The sequence below is a fragment of the Temnothorax longispinosus genome, chromosome 4 (assembly GCF_030848805.1).
Source record: "Temnothorax longispinosus isolate EJ_2023e chromosome 4, Tlon_JGU_v1, whole genome shotgun sequence".
NCBI classification, from domain to species: domain Eukaryota; kingdom Metazoa; phylum Arthropoda; class Insecta; order Hymenoptera; family Formicidae; genus Temnothorax; species Temnothorax longispinosus.
In genome coordinates this window covers 3,717,140-3,737,757 of record NC_092361.1, presented here as the reverse complement: position 1 = coordinate 3,737,757, position 20,618 = coordinate 3,717,140, and the positions used below count along the sequence as shown (strand labels likewise).

At 41.6% G+C, this 20,618-nt stretch overlaps 2 protein-coding genes across 8 annotated transcripts in view; one reads left to right on the top strand and one right to left on the bottom strand.

The window, feature by feature from the left end:
* Nucleotides 1-304: 304 nt before the first annotated feature.
* Nucleotides 305-3,259, top strand: LOC139811789 (uncharacterized). Of its 2 annotated transcripts, none has more exons than XM_071776183.1 (9): nucleotides 305-462; nucleotides 810-905; nucleotides 994-1,238; nucleotides 1,308-1,537; nucleotides 1,616-1,888; nucleotides 1,972-2,157; nucleotides 2,221-2,462; nucleotides 2,541-2,855; nucleotides 2,918-3,259. In XM_071776183.1, exons 2-9 carry the CDS (start codon nucleotides 823-825, stop codon nucleotides 3,036-3,038), a joined length of 1,695 nt encoding a protein of 564 aa, XP_071632284.1. In that variant the 5' UTR covers nucleotides 305-462; nucleotides 810-822; the 3' UTR covers nucleotides 3,039-3,259. The 2 variants fall into 2 exon arrangements, with proteins under 2 accessions (XP_071632284.1, XP_071632285.1); XM_071776184.1 differs by lacking the exon at nucleotides 305-462 and adding an exon at nucleotides 628-649.
* A 466-nt stretch (nucleotides 3,260-3,725) lies between these two features.
* Nucleotides 3,726-20,618, bottom strand: part of LOC139811790 (very long chain fatty acid elongase AAEL008004) — a 39,366-nt gene continuing 22,473 nt past the window's right edge. For 3 of the 6 annotated variants that reach the window (XM_071776186.1, XM_071776187.1, XM_071776185.1), the window contains exons 2-8: nucleotides 13,365-13,514; nucleotides 10,945-11,135; nucleotides 9,882-9,962; nucleotides 9,051-9,134; nucleotides 7,659-7,715; nucleotides 7,462-7,567; nucleotides 3,726-6,785 (exon numbers count right to left, since the gene is read on the bottom strand). In XM_071776186.1, coding sequence (XP_071632287.1) covers nucleotides 6,226-6,785; nucleotides 7,462-7,567; nucleotides 7,659-7,715; nucleotides 9,051-9,134; nucleotides 9,882-9,962; nucleotides 10,945-11,135; nucleotides 13,365-13,422 — 1,137 coding nt within the window. In that variant the 5' untranslated portion in view covers nucleotides 13,423-13,514 and the 3' untranslated portion in view covers nucleotides 3,726-6,225. Of the gene's footprint in view, nucleotides 6,786-7,461; nucleotides 7,568-7,658; nucleotides 7,716-9,050; nucleotides 9,135-9,881; nucleotides 9,963-10,944; nucleotides 11,136-12,041; nucleotides 12,566-13,364; nucleotides 13,515-20,618 lie in introns of those variants that run through there. The other 3 variants (XM_071776188.1, XM_071776190.1, XM_071776189.1) reach the window with 3 other exon arrangements.

The window sequence follows — 20,618 nt, the reverse complement described above, 5'->3', positions numbered from 1 at the left end:
GCGAATCCCCCCGAATCCGCCCGAATCACGTTCGGCCGCTCTCGCCGCCGGCCGCCGCGCCGGCGCGGCACGTGGCCTCTCTGCTTATGTATGGGCGCATTCAGCAGACCAAGCCGCTCAGTAGCAGTCGAACGTGATTGGCTCTTACTTTTGGAACCAACCAATCAACGCAGAGTATTGATAAGACGAACTCAACAGTTGTGTCTGCTGAACGCAGCCTATGTACAGTTTACTTGCACCTGCCACACTCGAGTTGGCTCGTTTTCTCTCTCTCCCCAACGCCCAAATATACGTCCGTCCTATTTCAGATGCAGAAAGCGCTAGGAAGTGCAAGTAAAACAAACGGACCTAAAGGACGAAAGGGGTTCATATACGTTACGATCACACAAGGGAGAACAACACGCTGTTTACGAGCACTGTCAACTGGGATCAACTGGGATTAAACGACAAGAAAATTGACCGGTATAAATAATATTGCTTCTCTCCTTTCGTAGCGATCGCGCGACAATTAATCCTATACATGTTCTCAAGACGGATTTAATTTTTGTGAATTGTCATAAATTAATGAATAGCTTACTCTATGTATATTTGAAGTTTTTAAAAGAAATATGTAGATATATCTACATGAAATCAGAGTGTTTATAAGATTGTAATTTTTGCAAGTTAAAAGACTGTTTTCGAATAAATAACCTCTCCGGCTTTTATTTAGATACTTTTATATATTTATAGTATCTTTTACTGTTAGATAAAAATATGTTGGGCCATTGGAAATTGGAACGTTTGCATATTCATTGTATTTTCTTACCCAGGAACGGAATCATTATGAACGAGGATGCAGATAATTTTGCGTGGACTCGCCAGCTCGAGTGTCCGTCGACAATATACAATGATTCAGTAAAGAAAATGTTCGTCTTACTTGTGTATCCATTACTTTGTATCTATTTACTGGAGCTTGCCATGTTATCGACTTGCCAATTTTTTTCTTTTTATCAGATTGTGCAAGGGAGTATTGGAGTTGTTATGGGAGGACATTTCCAATTCTGTGTTTCCTGCGGCCCAAGCCTGTAAAATAAGAAAGAACATTTTACTGTACAAACTGAAGCATGGGTTGAACGACTCTGCAATTTCATCTATGAGAGAGTTGAATCAACTGAGATCTAAAAGCAGCACATTGAAACAACAGATATCTGCGCTGGAAGAAGAATACGAAGAACAGGACTATACTGTCAGACAAAAAAGTAAGATGAAAACCAGTTGATCTTGAGAATGTTTTAATACAGTTTTAACAAGTTCCATAAAATTGTTAGTGCAACGATTGAAGGATATAAAGAGTAAGTGTTCGGTAACCAGTACGAGGAAGGATTTTCTCAAATTAAAACATGGCGAAACCAGCAAGCAACTGAAAGATTGCGGCGACATGAGACGAGTGTGCCAGCATTTAATGCCAAGCACCTCTATGGACATAGATCAACAGAAATTAAGGGAGAATCTACATATGATAACAGATCTGCGTCGTTCAGCCATAGATAAGAAACAGGTAAATCTTTTTTATAGAATATAAAATAATATTTGCATGTAAAATAGTATTGACGAAAATGACATTTTCCAATAACAGATATGGACAAAGGTATCGAGCTCTCTCAGTGGTATTGGCGTACACCCGCTGTGGACACACTTGTATCAAACGCTGTCGCAAGATTTAGACACATTAATGAAATTGGAGACCAAAAGCGACTTGGGCAGTTCGAGTGTAGTGGGCGAAAATATAGATATTGGTATCGCAAGAGCTTGCGGTCAATACATATGCAGTATTTCGAAAGGCATATCGTCTAATATTAGAGCTAACATGTACCAACAACGCTTAGTGGAATTCATTGAACTAATAGAGGTACCGTGAAAAGATTTCAAACTATGAGAAAAGATGATTGACAGAAAAATTAAATTAAGATTAATGCACACTTCGTCTTGCAGTCGTTAGCCCATGAAGATGTGAACGCGTGGTTAGCTCTGAAATTGGAGGTGAGAAAGTTAGAAGCCGAACAGTCGTATCGGCAAAACGAAGTTCAGAAGTTGAAGAACACTATCCAGGAAAATTCCTTGCTCAATCTCGACATAGCTCGATTAACGTCCGACATAGAGACGATTGACGCACAGATGGTACGTATTGGTACATATTCCACACTCTACATACCCTTGATACTGATATCGAACATATTGCAGGAAAAATATATAAAAGACATTCAGCGATCTATAGCAGTTTTAAACTCTACGCCGACGCTCATATTTAAAGAGAAAGAGAAGCTGCATCACGAATTGCAGAAAATAATGGCGTTACAGGTCGACAATTACGACGCGAAATGCGTGAAGAATGCGTTGGACATCGAACTGGATATGTTTTATAATATCTTGGATCTCAATGCTTTACGAAAAGTAATGTTGAAGGGAGATGTGGGACTATACAGGTTGGTATAAAAGTTTTTCACGTTAAATTTTACATTATTATCGTAAAGCTAATATATAATGAACAAATTTTCTCGCAGACACGCAATCTGTGGCCTCGACAAAGTCTTCATCACCTCAGTCAATCCGCAGTGCTCGAGGATCAAGCCTTACTTCCCAATAATACAAATACCGATATACTCCCTCATAGAATGCTATAAAAACGCAATTGCCAATATAGTTTACACGAAACTGCACTGTTCGTCGTCAACTGAGGAGATTGAGTGCGCAGATAAGTTAATGCCGTCACGAGAAAAGTGTAATTACAATAGTTTGGAGCTGCTGAATCTCGCCACAGTCGTTTGCGATCAGGCGCGCGAGGAGATCAAGCGCTTCGACGCCGTCCTGAGTGCTTGGTAAGTTAAACCGTCAAGATAATCTGACGTTACAGTTATTTTAACTATAATCATGTTTTTAGGGCGAACCAAGATGTACAAGAAGCAATGGCACTCGACGAAACGACCGTGGACGGTGTGTCCTTTAAGGATTGGTTGCAGCGTTACAATTTATTATTATACATGATACAAAATAGCAATTAAGTGATCTATATATTGTAGTCTGTCGCCGTTCATTTATATTATATTGTTACGTGTTCAAAGAATTAGAAATTTAATTCGACAAATAAATTTTGTAGATTCTAAAAAAATATTACGTCTACTGCGTTTTTTTTTTCTTGAGTGGAAAACAATCGTCAATTCTGTACTTTGTACGAAGTATATTACTAAGTACGTAACGTTTTCTATCTGAATACACGTTTTCATTATGCAGTATGTGCGACAAATGTAAAGCATTCGTTAACGTTGAAACAGATGTCTCATATACTGATATAAAAACCCGTTGAATTTTCATGCACTGTCATTTCGCGAATAAACACTAAACATCTTAGCAATAATGTGATTTCAAATTCGTGAAACAGATGAGGTATGTACAAATACACATTACGCAGCATCAAGCTTAGATAGATTTAACAAATATATCATTTAGTATAAAAAATTATTTCGCTTTTTGCGAAATAATTTAACCGATAATAGATATCCGATATTACATATATATATATATATATATATATATATATATATATATATACTTTTATACTAAACCGCAGGAAGGGTTGGGTACGTCCCTATAAAACGCCATTTCTGAAATTCTCTGGAATTGGAAATAAACTTTACTACTACTACTACTACTACTAAACCGCAGGAGCAATAATTCAAAGTACACAGGCATAGTAAATAAACTTATATTTTTCGCAAAAATACATCACGTAATACACGTTAACCAATTCGGTTTTAACACAATTTTTTTTTATTAAGCGGTCTGATCATGGCATACTTTCTTTGTAAATTTAAATTTTTGCAATATCTTCAAAATTGAAGAAAATATAGTACACGAAAATGTGCTGTGACGTCATATCTTATATAAGAAATGACGTCATACCTTTTGAAGTTGCCGTCATCAAAGAAACTTTAGCAAGCTATAACTTTCTCAAATTTAGGTTTTTTTTTAATTCAAAAAGTACTAAAAATCGGCTTAGATTCTCTACATTAATTATGGATACCGCTTAATAAAAAAAAAATGTTAAAACCGAATTGTGTGATTAATAAATTTCGGTTACAGTACGACGTAAAAATTCTCTCGATGTAAGGGCACTTGGAATTTTCATATATCGCTACCTATCGAGATTGGCAGCGCACGCCCGTAATTCGCTTTTGGCACCCCACTTCGGCGAGTCACTTGCAACAAAACAACTTCAAGTTCTCTACCGAGTGGAAGAAAAAATTCGTTGGATTGTCCGCGTATTTCTTTTGTACCATACGCGGGCATTTAACATTTTTCATCGTTCCAGTGATCGTATATTAATCAATATTTAAAAAAAAAATCAGCCGTATCTAACAAAAAAATCGACGGCTCCAATTTTTCGAGCTGAAATATTCTGAATTCACGGAATTCCGAATTTTTTTTTACATAGATTTCACGAACGCTCGCGTATGGTATACGCATCAATTATTGCAGATCACGCACATGACAGATCGCAGTCGAAGAGCTCGTTACCAGTTCGAGTTCAATTCTTTCGACAATAATTTCTCTTCCATTGTTAAGCTACGAAAGTATATTCTTTATTGTCTATCGCGAGGAAACAAGCTCTTCAATTACGCTCGCTGCAATTACTCGAATCGCAAGACTCAAGAATGTATAAGTGAGAAGGGCAGTAATCGGATCGAGATCCCAAGAAGTCGAAAATTCAAGGCGCCCTTTGGACTTTTCTTTTTCCTTATGTACGTAGCCGCAACTATAAGGGTCATGCACCCCAACGAGCGATTTTATTCATATAGCTTCCGTTTCTTATATATATGCACATGTGGATTTATATAAATTAGCCCTCGAACTTGATTTTTTTTTTTTTTTAATTGCCTCGAAGTGTGGCACGGCCGTCGCACTCCTCGGACTCTTCTTTAGTAGTATATAAAACTAGCCTACCTATGTACAAGACGCTATGTATTACATACAAAACGCGCGCGAAGCGAGCGAGACAGATAACGTTGCGACCATCGCGGTTTCAATCGACTTCAGCTTCGGGAAGAATATAAAAGCTCGACAGTACTTAATAACAATAGTCATAGTTAATAATAAGTAGATGGTAATTAAAAGCAGGAAGTTAAAAAACAGGCATTTAGCATATCTACATTTTTGTCCGCAATTTTGCAAGATGAGTATCTGTCTTTTTTAATTCGTTCATCTTTTGTCACTTTAAACTTCAAACTCGTTCTTTTAGCCTAAATAATATGCTGTCCGTTTAAATCTCTCAATCCGAGGTTTCTTCGGAGATGGTTCGACTGCCGAGCGGAGGGAGATTCTCAATGTTCAATCTCTCAGCTGAAGAAGCTAACGATCGCGAACGCGAAACCCTAGCACGCTTCGCGCGCGCGTTCACGCGTTATAGTACAACCGAGACGGCGAGCATCCGCAACGAGCATCGGCACATCCGCGGTGTGGAAGGCGTCGCGACGCCGGGACCGAACGTCGGCGTGGCGGCTACTGGACACGCGAAGGAAGGGGGATGTCGAGAGACCCTCTCGCGAGTCGACGTACGCACGATCACAGAGGTCGGTTACTGGCATTTCGAACCGATGCTTTTGAGCTTTAAGTATTGAGCAAAAGGCACGCCTGTCTTCCCAAGGCACACCGGCGCGATCGTATCTTTTCTGCTCCCGCACTGAATGTTTGAGAACGGTCAACTCGATAATATCTATTTTTCCCCGGCTTCGTTTACGATCGCGGGAGCACCTGGACACGATCTGCCCGAGCATCCTTTTGCGTCAGTCGCCGGACCACGGTCGCGCACGGCTGCTCGGACTGCTCGGATCTAGCTGGAGAATCGTCGCGCTCGTGAAGTATCGTATCATCAATGAAGTGCATCGACGTACGCTTCACACCGCGAGCCGAATACGTGCGACGTAATTTTGTACTCTTTTTCTTTTTCGATAGATGCGTCGATCTCGGCGGGGCCTTCAACCCTTCGTGTTTAGATACGGCAAATTAAAGACAAGGGAAGAGAGAAAGAGAGAGAGAAAGAGAGAGAGAGAGAGAGAGAGAGAGAGAGAGAGAGAGAGAGAGAAAGACAGAGGGACGAAGGCCCACTAATCCTTCGGCGATTTCGCGGAAGAAAAAGAAAAACACGACGTCGTGGCGAGAGAAGATCGACTAGGCTATGCGCTCGCTCGAGGGTTACTCGAATTTCGTTGCAAACGATTTTCGGAGATTGAGCTCCGTCGCTAGGCTTTCGCCTTTCACGTAATAATCGGCGGCATCCCTCCTCCTGGGCGAGAAGCCGTTTGCAACGCCGTTGGCGACGCCGTTTGCGGTGCCATTGACGACGCCGTTCGCGACGCCGTTCGCGGTTCCATTTGCGGCGCCGTTCGCAACACCGTTCGCGTGTTTGCCCTTTGATTGATGTTCCCCCTTGACAACACCGTTGGTCATCGCCACCTTTCTGGGTTTCTTCTGCTGATAGCTCTGCTGGTAGAACTCCTTGAACAGGAAGAGGAACATGACGGCATGCAGGCCGATCCACCAGACGAACGCCTTCGGGTAGTTGCACTCGATGAAGAGCAACTGGAAAGCGTGGACCATGATGGCGATGAACTGCAGCATCTGGAAGGCGGTCAGATACTTCTTCCACCAGAGGTACGGCTGCACCTTTGGACCCATTGCCGCCAGAAGATAATATGTGTACATCACGATGTGGACGAAGGTGTTCAACAAACCGAAGAAGGTCGAGTGGCCGCCTGAAAGATCATCAACAGAAATTAGCATGAAATTGCTCGCAGTTCGCTCATTTCCGATCATCGAAGGCTTGACGTAAAAAACGACAAATACTGCATTCTCAAAATTACATACGCGGAGTCACAAGGATATGAGTCATCAAGAGTATTAATTACAAGTTGTTTCCGATAATCGACAGCTAAAAGCTATATATCGTATCTTTGTTACGATATATAGCTTTTAGCTAATAATTGCTAAAATAACACGTGTCCGCGTTTTCGCAAGAAAGATTATTATCAAGTTCTCGAAAAGCACATATTTAAATTCCAAATGTGCCGATTAGGTTTTAAAATAATGATATACATGTGAGAAAACAAGAAAAATAATTCTTTTGCGTCTCTCAAGAAATTGATCACCGTGGCCGTTTTCGTAACAGTTGGTCCATATATGCTTAGATAACAAGCCGGCGTTATTTATTGTCATTTTGATGTCAAAATGATGTTTTTGACGACATTTTAACATTGAAATGATGACAACGTCAACTCGCTACCTGAATATATACAAATATATAAGAAAAACTCTTAGTTGAGGGCTCGCGACATTGACACAAATTAGTTTTGCAAAATCGGTCGAATTTCTGCAACGTAGGAATCATACGTATCAATATGTAAGGAATTACATAAACAATTTTCTACCTACCTGGCGTGAACTTGACACCGAACCAGACCGACATGGGCATGCAACCGTGGTGAATCACATGCAGCGTAGACACGTGATTATTCTTCTTTCTTAGCACGAAAAAGATCTGGAAGGAGATGCGCGCGATTAGACCCGTGAAATATAATTGCGCGTCCCGGTAAAAGGGAACGTTTACAATTAGACCACTATATACGTACCGTGTCCATGAATTCGGTAAATTTCGAGAAGTAATACCACCAGCTTGCATGGACCATCTGCGATTTCGAAATATCGATTAGAAGAAGCTTTTTAATCACTTTAATCTAGTCGGTTTTATGTATGAAATTTTCTTTGAATTTACTCTACTCGAAAAATTTTATCTTGAACATGTGTGTGAGATACTCTTACATTTCTGTCGAAGTTCAGGATTCTTGCCTTCGATCTCTGTTACACACTTAAACAGTTTTAAACACTTTTTTTTACATATTATGATTGCAAGTGAATTAAAAATTAGTTCAATTAAACAGGAAAAGAGAGAGAGAGAAAGAGAGGGGGAGAAGGAAGAGAAAGGGAGAAGGAATGTGCATGTTGCATTGATACAGCAATTTACAAGCGAATTCGCTTACGTGCGTCTCGTTAACGTAAACAGAATAATGGGTGAGACCACTGGCGGATCCTAGGTGGAGGATTAGGGTTAAAATCCTTCTTTCAAATAAAAGAAATCGGTTTTATTGGATCTGTTTTAAGAAAAATCTAAGAAAAAAATGCATTAAGCATTAAAGCAGGATCAAAAGTTCTCGTTGATCCTGAAGTAAAAGCTAAGCGCGATGACTAAGAAAAATATGAAAGCAAATAATTTTGCCGAAACCCCTCCCATCATCGACGTCAGGATCCGCTAGTGGGTGAGACACAAAATAAACGCAATTATTAAGTGTTTTTGAAAACCAGTTTTTACAAGAATATTAAAGCATTTCGCGAGTGCACACATTAATTTGTGTCACGGTGGTGTATTCGAGACGTTGAGGAGTCCGTGAAAATCGTCATTAACATCGGCGTGCGTCACAGTACATATGGATACGATGACAGAAATTAATGTGACGCGATAGCGCGTAAATGGGCGAGTCTACGTAGCTTCACGGTCGTTACCGTTTCTAAGGCACAATGATACACAGCGTGTGTTAAACAGTGTTAATCGCACAGTTAGAGTCGTTCTATCGCGCACTCTACTGAGTTCGCGACTCTACGTACTAAGCTACTTTGCCTCTTCTTTTAACGTATGCTATTTTACGGCCTACTATGTACATTGTACAGAACCGGTCATTATCGAGCTACAAGATCGCAGGTTCTTGGAATAATTTTTCAATCGGTAACAGTTTATTAATTTACAATGGGAAAAATATTCGAGAATCGTATATATAAAGTATACAATGTTAATCCAACGCGAATCAACATCATCTAATAAGGTTCATCAAAAAATTACTTTTCTCGTTTCGGTCAAACTTCTAATTAATTGACCGGTTTTGTGAAGCATTTCAATAAAGTTAGATATACAAACGCGAACAGAAAGAGATCAAGGCAAGGGCAACTGTTAATCACGGAAGATCACCCACCCTCAGTACTTCAGGTCTGTCGCTGTAGTCTACAGGTTGACATCTTAGAGAATAGTTTCCAGTCAGCCATCCGGATATCCCTATCTGCAACCACATTCGCCCAGAGGCCATTCGCCATCGATCAATGAATAGATTCAGAAAATAGGCATAATACAGCAGATGTATATTGCGCACAAGCTTATCAACTACTTTCGCACTACTTAAGATATCGTGTCGCATTCTCCACGAATGTCGAGCGATGCCGCGTCTCGCACCTACAACAGGAAAAGGAGTCGCAGCCGGGTGAAAGAAAAGGGGCTTGCTTTGGCCCGCGAAAGAAACGCGAAGAAACGGGATGAATTTAGATTCCTCCGGTTGAAGGATAAATCAGTGGAGACTGAAAAATGTGCGAAAAATGTGCGAAATCTACAATTGCGATTCTCAATTGCCGATGGGGGTGCGACATGCGTTCAACACTCACAATCAGCCGATTAACGCTCGACTACTCTACCGAGAGCCGAAATAGCGGATATCGAAGCGGTGAAAAATTTGATCGAGGCGCTCGAGGAACATGGGACATGCCAGGCTCTCTAATGCGAGATGAAGAGGAAAGCGTAAGCTCTTCCGCGCCTAAATCATCTCCGCGCTACATTCGCCCCCGCCGCGCCGCAAGCCTCCGCTCCGGAAAAGGAGTAGCCTATCTACAAAAATAACGTATTTATAGATGAATATCTTTCGTCCATGATATCAGCGGTCTCGATGCGATTCGGTGATTTCTGTTGCGATTGGCGTCTCGTTGAGATAGTTGGGAGGCAGTTGAACAGTCCGGCTAGGATTAGACCGATTACTTACCCTTATCGCGGTAGGGCTGTTGGAATAATCCACCGGCTGGCAGCGGAAACTATACTGGTCCCACCATCCGCCCATCAGACACTGCGTTGCGAAAGAAACGTACAATCGTGCTTCGCACATCTTTGCCATTGGTGCATTTCCGTGGCACGAGATCGGTCATTGGAGTTACAAGCGCATTCTCGTCGCGTAATTCTTGTCGCGGCAAGTAATGTAACGACAGTGTAACATGTTTTCGACAGTGCGATGTAACGATACACTCTTGCAAATTCTGATAATCACATCTAAAGAGTCGAAGGGTCCTTGATCGTTCCCCTTTTTTGCAATCACGAGATATAAGCTCAGCCGGGGAATTTGCACCAATGACAAACGTATTCGTTAGCGACGTAATCGAACGTAATCGCGACTGTTAAGATAGAAAGTTTTCGTTGGACGCGCGTTCCGGTGGTTACCGGCGGTAAAAGTCACGGAATTGCTAGATCGCGCAACTGTAAATAGCAGCGTATCGTACCCTAAGACCATAATCATCCGTTTTCGACCGTGTCGCGACAAATGCCGTGCCGTCAAACCGAGCGTGAGCTCGATAATGAGTTTGAAAGCTGATTTGGAATTAGCTAATGAATTTTCGAGTCAAACATAAACAAAAAGAAACGGGAATTCGGCGAAATTGTGCGCAGATAATTATGACTTATTTTCGGCACTCGAGAGAAAGTCCGGAATATATCATAAAAGATTTTATGCAATTCTGTGTCAAATTATACGAAATACGAAATACAATATAAAAAAAAAGAAGTTTCCCCGAAAAAAAATAAAGAAAATCCAAATAATCGTCTAAATATTTGTTGCAAGCTTCGCTCTGAAATTCTGAAACGTTGTATTACAGTAAAAACAAAATATTTGCTTCGATTAATGATCGGCGAGTCGAGGAACGGCTGAAATAAAACAGGAACACAATCCGACTTTTTATGTCTCCTGAAAAATTCAGCGGAAAATTTTTTTTCAAATATCCAATTCAACCGGCGTTGAACGATCGATATCGCGGAAGAACAATCGGACAGGTTCTCACCTCGTAGAAAAGCCATGCGGAGAAGATCACTTGTAACAGGTTGTAGACTACCAAGGTGTTGTTAAGCTGGAAGGGTTTCCGATTCTCCATAAGCTTCGGCCCGAGCACCTTGACGAGGTAGACGTAAGAGAGGCAAATGAGTAACGTAGGGAAGGGTGAACTCATCAGTAGCCAATTAGTCGTCCTCGTGTCTGTAAAGGAACATCAAAACGATCCCCGCGGGAGTGACCTCGAAGTTTCAATCTTTTGTCGAAAGGACGCGACGTTATTTTATTCGTTTTTTCAGCCTTTTCGATTGTATCGAACGAATTGATGAGAAATATAGCAAAGAAACTTCTTATTACGATGTAGCAGCGTAAAAATATTTAGATTTGTCGCTAGACGGTACAATACCGAAAATACGGCACGTTTCGATACGAAGCGATATCGAAGCTGCGCAGATTCAAATTTCCGTCGTCCGCGATTAATTCTTTCCAGAGACGATCGTGATCGAGTCGGAAACGACCTCGTGTTGCACACAACAGACGCGATATGCAACAATGGACAAATGTATTAACGGCCGCAGGCGATTTCCTTCTTTCTCTCTCTCGCTCTCCCTCCTTCTCGTATGCACAGTAGTAAATCACCGCAATCCAGTGACCATGATTTAATGGCGGCAAAAATCGTCCTTCGGCTTCGCTTCGAGAACTCCTCCTCTCATGACGTCCTTCGAAGGTTCGATCACCCTTCCCTTGGTTTTCCCGGTAGAAAAAATTAACGATCGGATATTTCCATGGGCGTTCCATGGAATTCTCCACCGGATGGATAACAAACGCGTTTGGCTTCATCTACGCGCACGAGGATTGTGTGGTAAGACATGAATAAGGATAATGCATTTGCGTGTGCTATAAATGACCCTGTTTTGACGTTCAAAAGAGAGCAACTTTAAGTATAGTTAAAATATGAACAAGAAAAGGTTATTTACTACCTGCGAGCACATGAGCGTTTTCGCAAAAAAAATAGCTCGTGCAATGAGTAACGTCATTTTAATTAAAAAAAACCATGCATATAGAGAAAAATGAAAAATACTTGCGTCTTCGTGAATTGTATATACATACGCGTGTTTCCTTCATTTTTCACGCGGGAACAAAACATGTGTATCTTCGCGAAGCCGCTCGGAAGCCATCATCGTATAACTTTTCTTTTATCGCGGCATTTTAATGTAATCCTTGTGTCTGCATTATACACAGATCGAATAATTTGCACCTTCCGCATGCAAATCACCGGCGGAATGAATAATCGAGCGCTCGCGAGACGTTAATGACGCTAACGAAGCACTTTTATATCCCGGCTTACACGCGCCGTACCGCATGGTTTTTCCACGCTAATCACGGCGGGATGTTAATTAACGTATCGATAAACGCAGAGCGATTCTCATTGACCGAACAAACGACAGAGAGATAAAACGATCAGATCGTTAATCGCGGTGCAAAGTCGTCGGGCGTAGGATTCCTCTCGTCGGCGAATTGCGAAAAGAGGCGCCCGCGTTGCGACAAACGCGACGGCACGACACGGCCGGCCGGCCGTCCGTACGGAATAAAGAATTACTCCACTTTACTCGCACGACCCGACGCCGCGATTATCAAAGTGACATTTCGTTACTGCGCTCGAAGTGGGACAGTGACGGTCTCAAGGAAACTGACAAGTCCTCTGACAATCGCCCGCTCCACTTCGCGCAACGCGACAATCGCCCGGCAGCGACGCGATAAAGTGACATTGACAAACTACCACGCACATATTTTGACATTTGTTATACAGGACGTAAATAAAAAGTAAATATCCGTAGGAAGAGGTTTCGTTTTCCGTGACTTATTTTCGAACGTTCGATACATGCGCTTATCAAACTCGAACCGCGCAATGCGTAAATATCGTTCGAATTTTTCGAGATAAAAGCCCTGAACTTGGGGAACAAACGAGAATTTATGCATCGAGAAACCTTGGCGCGCATAATTTTTCTCGGAAACAACTATAAAGTCTAAATAGCTTATAAAAAATTAATAATAGAAACATAGACGGAACAAATACCAGTGAGACGCGCGCTCGGAGTTATCTAAAAACTGTTAAGCGAGAGAGGGAAATAATGCTCGACAACAATATCACCGCCCACTATTTACATCGTTCTCTCCCATGCGTCAATTATGTAAATCCGAAGGACTCTAATATCGCGGCATCCAACTCTCGAAATTATCGCGCAGCTACGTAATCGTCGATTATAACATGTAACGATGATGTCACTGGGTATACTGACATACTGTAAAACAGTTGAGTTTTCACTGCCATTTATCGAACAAATCTAAATTATTTTCCGAGACTACATGGATTCCACGAAGTACTCCTCCCTCGGCCGTCCCGCGCGCACTTTGTCCGCCGTTAATAATCACCTGCGTGTTTGTCCAGCATGTCGTGGAACCGGTCTATATACTGCATTATGATCGACATGTTGCCGTGTCAGCTGCCCTCAGGTCTACTTTAGACAAAAATTCGGAGCGAAGTCTACCACCCACCCTCTCAGGCGATCGCCTTCTCTCCTCCTGAAACAAAAAAAAGATTTTTTTCGGAGACATCCAACGGTTCCTATATATACAAAATACAATCGCAATCGTGAGATTCGTGACGTGCCGTACACTTTGTTTCGAAACACCGCGGTCTTCTGATGACATATAATAATATAAATGTCATATCCCAGTGGAAAAACGAGATATACCATCGCTTTCAATTGTACGAAATACTATAATTGGAATCATTAATCTAATCTAATCTAATCTAATAGAGCTATGCACGTGAATCCGCGAGAACCGACGAGAACCGGCGAGAATCTGAAATCGCCGGCGTTCTTTGGAAACTTCTTCTCGCTTAAACATTTGTGTTTAGCAAGAGTAAGCAAACTTGATTTTACGATCGCGTTCTATGTCGCGAAGAGATTCGTCGGGGGGAACAAAAGAGTCGAAGAGAGAATCAAAAAACGTTTTAGAATTGTGTGAATGAAAATGTCCGGTTGAGAGTCTGAGATCTTGCGAAATCCGTATATACAAAAGAAAAATACGATCTTTGGCTTGGCAATTTAGTGTCACTGTTGACACTCTTCAATGATTCAGGAGCGACACAAAGAGTCTCTTCGAAATCCCGTCGAGATTGTTGCGTTTGGAGCCCCGGACCAAGCTTGCCATCTAAGCTCATCGGGATTCGAGTTCTTCGCGTCCATTGTACGGCTTACGTGTTACAGCCACCGAATTTTTCATTCGAAAGCGGTCGCACGGCACGATCGGGCAATGCCGTCGCGCAATTCGCCAAGTCGACCATGAATCGGCGACGCGGCCTTGAACCATTCTGGTACGTACAACATACGCCGTACACGCGAATTGAATTTCACTCGCAGCTCGGCAGCTCCGGAGAGGACGAGTATACGGCTCTTGCGAACGCGCAAATCTGCTCACTCTCCCCCGAGCCTGCCTCCTCCATTCGATTCGAATTCGTCGACTAAACGAGGCAAAGAAACAATAATAAAAGTTTTTTTTTAATTAGAAATGGAAATTATCAAAAAATAAAAATTAATGACTTTATTACTAGTTAATAATTAACGGTGGACGATTGTTCGACGTGTCCCACTTGCTCGAGGCTGTAATATTGATCGCTTTACTTGTTACACGTCAGCTTGTTCGCTGTCAAAATAAAAAAAGACAACAAACTGTTTAATTTTTTTTAAGGTAGTAGAAAATTGGAAAAAAAAATACTCATCAAGAAAAAGTTGACGCTAATAGTTTAGCTCAATGGACCGTAATAATATTCGCAATTGGCAATAATACTCGCGTTAAAATCTTGATGGAATTCATAACATCTTCGAATTCTTCTACATAACTTCTACATAACGTAACTTCTTTATATGTTAAAAATTGAAAACGCTATGAATGTTACAAAATATTTCGCATAAAGAAAGTGCCAATATATCGATTTCTACGCTTCGGGGCGGAGAGCAAAATTAATTATGTTAACGAATAGCCGTAGCCGAACGGCCATTAAGAGAAGTTCGATAACCTGAGCTGTCGAATTTCGCTGTGATGAAAAAAACTTGATGGAATTTTTTGCGCGCTAATCTATTTGCAGATCTATCGCCAATAGCGCTTTATCCGCAATCGGACCAACGTGGAAGATATCGATATCTAATAAAGTGATTCTCAGACTTTTTCTCAATTACTGATATTCGCTTTAGCCATGATTAGATAAGCGATTCCAAGACTTCCGCTCGGAACTGATCGAGCGTCGCGCATTCGTGTCGCAAATAACGGTTCCGATAACGAATCCACGATGTGGCCGGCCGATCGATCGATCGTGCTCCGATTGAATCACGTGCGGAATCGCGTGCGAAATCCGTGCCGCGCGCGGGAGATTTCCTGGGGGAGTTGCCGCGCGCGGCACGGAGATCGAAGACGGTACGGGCCGAATGGAATGGAGGTCGCGATCACAGCCCTCCTGCGAGCGATCGCGCTAGATGTTTTGCCCGCTTGCAAAACGAAAAGCCGAAAACGCGCCGAGCAAGCGAAATACCTCGGGATTACGTTGCGAAAACTGTATACATTATAACGGAGTCGCGCGCGCGGCACAGAAAACGGGCCGCGGAGGCCGGGATCGTGTGCGTGTCTGCCATATGCGTTACGCAAGGAATCGGTCGCACCTGCGCAAGCCGTGTGCCGTCCAGCCCGTGTCTGACTACCTGAAATCGTCATTTAATCTAATCGTAAGGAAGAAAAAGAAAGGCAGAGGAAGGGAGAGAGAGAGAGAGAGAGAGAGAGAGAGAGATGGGGGCGAGCGCGTTTCTTCTATCCTATTAACATTGGGGATCTCGCGCAATCGTTTTCAAACCATTTCCAGTTGGGAGTGACAGGAATCTCGCCTATGCCTGCTTCAAGTACATTTCACGGACATCTTACTATACCTACTTCTTCTTTTTTACGCCACACTTGTCTTTGCTTTAAACGCGTCGTGTGTAATGCTTCAGATTTTCCTTTCGTTACGGCGACGCAACCTCTTCCGATTTCGCTCGATGTATCGCGTAATCACGCGTCCACTGGACCACTTTAGTGCCCGAGTATATCTTCGTGAGATCTTTGAGATCGAACCGAAAAATTATAGGTGCAAAAGGAGCGGGAGGAGAGGGAACTCGCGAATAAACTCACGAGTTCATTCATTTTCCTCGCACGAGACCGCGTCGGCGTCGCGTCGTCCCGCTCTAAAGAGCCAATATACTGTAGGTCAGCATCTTTATTTAAAGAAGCCGCACCTGTCTGCGTCTATTTACGGCCCAAGATACTATCGCGGAGTAACGACAATCCGAATTAATGACTGTTCGATGTTATCTCACAGCCCATAAAAATCTATTTCCCGTAAACCGTCGGGCGACCTGATGGACCGATACCTGCCAGTCGGCGGAAATTTATTTTTCTCTTCGCGTATTACAGAAGTCCGCGAGGGAGTACAACGGCTGTGTTCTTAGCGGGAACGGTGTGACGTTGCGTCGCGGCACACAGCGCGACGAGAGGTTGCCACGACTTTATCTACTTGCACAAATAAACGGCGGGGACGCTATCTGCTATGGTTGCATAATGATTTTTTACGATAATCGCGGGGCGGTATAATGCGTTCGCGTAACGCGGCCGAAAGCGCGTGTCGCGAAGGGTTAAATCGGGACGTGATACAACGACGACAACGACGACGAAGATGACGATGTCGTCGTCGTCGACGACATTAGTAGCCGCGGCTACTGGAACGCGTCCAATCTTACGGACGCCGGTCGTGAAAGTGACTTCAAGCTCGGATCGTCGTCGTTGATACTCGTAGACTCGGCCGCGTTAAACGGCACCGTAGGAAAGTTAACGAACATGGCTCAGGCGTGGAAGCCAGTGACGGATCCAGAGGACCCAGCCCCTATCTTGTTATTCCGCTCCAATTGAGTCGTTCGAATGAGGAAGAAACGATTCTTCATTCTTCTTTAAACATTTTATTCGACGGCGATCGCGAGCCGAGAGACATTGAACGACGTCAATGAAAAGTATTACGATCGCTAAACTGTTAATTTTGCGGAGAATTCTTTGTATGATATAATTACAATATTTTCTCTTTCTAAACATTCAGAAGTATGGATGTTGTTATGAGATAAGTTAAAAAAACAAAATATTAAAAAAATTTGAAATTATATTTATGGATTAATGATATAATGTCCTAAGTATTGATCAAACAGTAACAAAATGATTGTAAGTGCCTTTTGCTAATGTTATTGATATGAGCATCCGTCGGTTCCTCGATAAGAATTTCTTATTTATAAATATATGAGCGCACATATGTATTATAATAAGAGATTCTTATTCATCCAGAAGTTTTCAAGTTTTTCTAGCGATCTTTACACGTATCGGTATGATTCAACAGCTAAATTTAAAAATATATTTAAAATGATAAAAGTCAGAAATATATATTCTGTCCAATTTGTTAAAACAAAAATTTTTTTTATCGCGTTCGTAGAATCACTTATATGATCAATAAAAGATAATATTGTTTTCAGCGCATACTTTTGATTTTCAATAAAATAATAATTTTCCTGTCTCATTTAGAACGCTAAATGTGGTCCAAATGTATAGTATAAATATCATTGAGTGTACGTCAAGTATCGTCGGCTCAAGTTACCGGACTGCCACTAAAGAATAACGATCGATTTGATAAATTTCTCTTCCCTGTCATTTACGAAAGAAATGTTATTCTCTTCGCTATTATTTACGAAAGAATACACACGTACGTTTGACTTTACACGCGCGAATTACAGGGTAGATGCAGACAATAGTACAATAGTCAGACAAAAGTAATACCCCGTTGTTCTCGCTTTGCTAAAGTTTTCTGCATCCAGCACTGCTTGATGCCGCGGCAAGCCGAAAGTGCAAGTGTAACTATTATGTGCGACGCAACCAGCCAGCGGTCTTAAGTAATAGTAGCTCGCGCGCTTGAGTAACGAAACAGAGAAAGATGACAAAGACGCGGCTAGAGAAGAAGAGAGACAGATAGAGTGAAAGAGAGAGAGTAGGAGAGTGGGAGATTGAGAGAGAGAGAGAGAGAGAGAGAGGGAGGGAACGGAGAAAGGCCTATCGGACCCAGCATGCCGTCGTCGTTGACACTCCGAGAAATTGCGGTCGCGTGCTGTCACTGTCTAGCACGCCGGAGAAAAGTGCTGGATCGACGAGTGTCGCGGATTACGACTTCGATATAATGAACGCAGCTGGCTCGGCAAAATCGCGTATAAAACTACGAGACTTGATCAGACAGCGTCTGCCGAGTAAGAGAACTGCATTTTATGCTGGAGAACACAATCGATCTGCTTCACCGTTTCATAGATGTTATAAGTAAAAAGTAGTCTAATCTCTTTTATAAGAAAATACTCGTTGAAAATTAATATCCGTTCTACGACGAAGAGAATATACATTTATTTATTTTATGTTTTATATTGATTACTTTTATATTTTATATTATGTATATTTTATTATTTATTATACTTTGAAATATTGATTATACTTAGAGAAATCATGGATAATTACGTACTTGTGTTACAAAGTCGCTTGTGTATTCACTCTCACATTCTCTCTTTACAATAAATTAAGAAATACCTACCTAAAAATGGTAGTAATGAAAACATACACGGAGATATTAAGTGAAATATAACGCAATATAATTGCCAGTTATTATAAGTTTTATGTCACTGGTATTATTATTTTCACATATCAATTTAAGCGCCGATAATAATCGGCGTGCATGAAGCTGAAAGCGAGTTTAATCGCGGAGACCGGACGACATGAAACCGCAACGCAGCGCCTTTTTTCGTTTTAACGCGAACTTATCGTTCTTACTAGTAATTGCATGTCATTAACACTAAAAAAAGGAGAAAGAACGATTGGTCAATACTTGAACGCTAGCAGATGTCAAATTGTTGTTGCCTGATGGGAATCCACGGAAAGTGCAAACGCAGGTCGCGAATTTTCGCATTACGCGACACGATTGCGTAACCGCGGTCGGGATGAAGAGATCGCACCAAGACAGAGAAAAAAAGAGAAGAAAAGGAAAAGAAACGGAAGAATAAAGGCCAAATAATAAAAGGCAAGGCGCGATGGTGAGCTGCGCGATAGCGCAGCGTAATCTATTTCCGGAAAAGTAGGCGGAATCGGAGGCGAGATAGAGAGCGATTAACGCAGTCACTGAACGTGGTGACGCGAATTTTATCGCGACGTCACTATCTCGCGGTTATGTCTCCGACAACAATGTATTCCTCGTTTAGACAGGGTGTAAACATCGTGTACTTTCTCTCGGCTGCAGACGCTGCAGGCTGAAATGAGATAGGAACGCCGCGTTGAAAAACGTCGATGTCGCGGGCGCAGTCGTCGGGAAATGAACGATTGAAAATTGAGAAATTTTGTCGACGAACTCCGAATTTCGGCGCGATACACGAGTAACGAACGTTCAATCGTCGCGCAGGAAAAAAAATTATCAATGGAAATTAATTTATCGTTAAAATATTTAGTTGATGTGACGAAGGTTTTTTTCTACAAGCTACATTACAGAAATTTAAATCGAAATTTGAAGCTCTTTAAAAAGATAATTTAAAAAAAATAAAAGAGAATTGAAACCTGACAATTCAACCTTCTTGCTAAAATTTTATTTTCTACCTTATTTGCATGGCTTTGCTTTTAGCACAAATTTAATACTTAAACAAATATAGAAAACGGGCTGATTAAGAACGCCAGGCGCGGTAAATAATGCGCAAAGTTTTTTTTTTTTATTTTACATATCTTCCAACCTTGACTGCGCGCCGACTAAATTTGTCAGACTTGAAACACAGCTCCGGTTGGAGTAGAAAAATCCTCCCCCCCCCTATACTTAATTAATCGATTCGATTTAATTTGTGATGCTATATGCATCTAAATAACTGTGAAGAAATCATTGCGAAAAATATTACCTCACCCAGGGTTCGAATCTGGAACTTCCTTCATTCCGTGAAAGTGTCGTACCAATTCGACGATTTACCGCATCTGGTTCTTAGTTAGCCCGTTTTCTATATTCGTACGGATTTCCATTGGAACCTATATACTTTGAATTTTAAATCACGCTGGCTGACAGTACGCGTAATATTACAACTAATAATAGATTATTGCGATAAATATTACCACATGCCTAAGTGGTTGAATTGGTACGACACCTTCACGGAATGAAGGAAGTTCCAGGTTCGAACCCTGGCTGAAATAATATTTTTCGCAATGATTTCTTTACAGTTATTTAAATGCATATAGCATCAAAAATTAAATCGAATCGATTTAATTTTACTACTCTAACTGTGTTTCAAATCTGACAAATTTAGTCGGCGCGCAGGATGAAAGAAATGTCAAGAATGAAAGATAGAAATAAAACTTTCGCGCATTATTTACCGCGCCTGGTTTTTAGTTAGCCCGTTTTCTATATTTGTGTGGATTTCCATTGGAACCTATACTTCGAATTTTAATACTTAAAGAAAAAATTGTAAGCGCTAGATGAGATTCAAAATCAACTGGCCAAGCAACAGTTACGAGATCAAAGGGAGATAATAATAATAATTTAGATTCAATTTTGTTGTA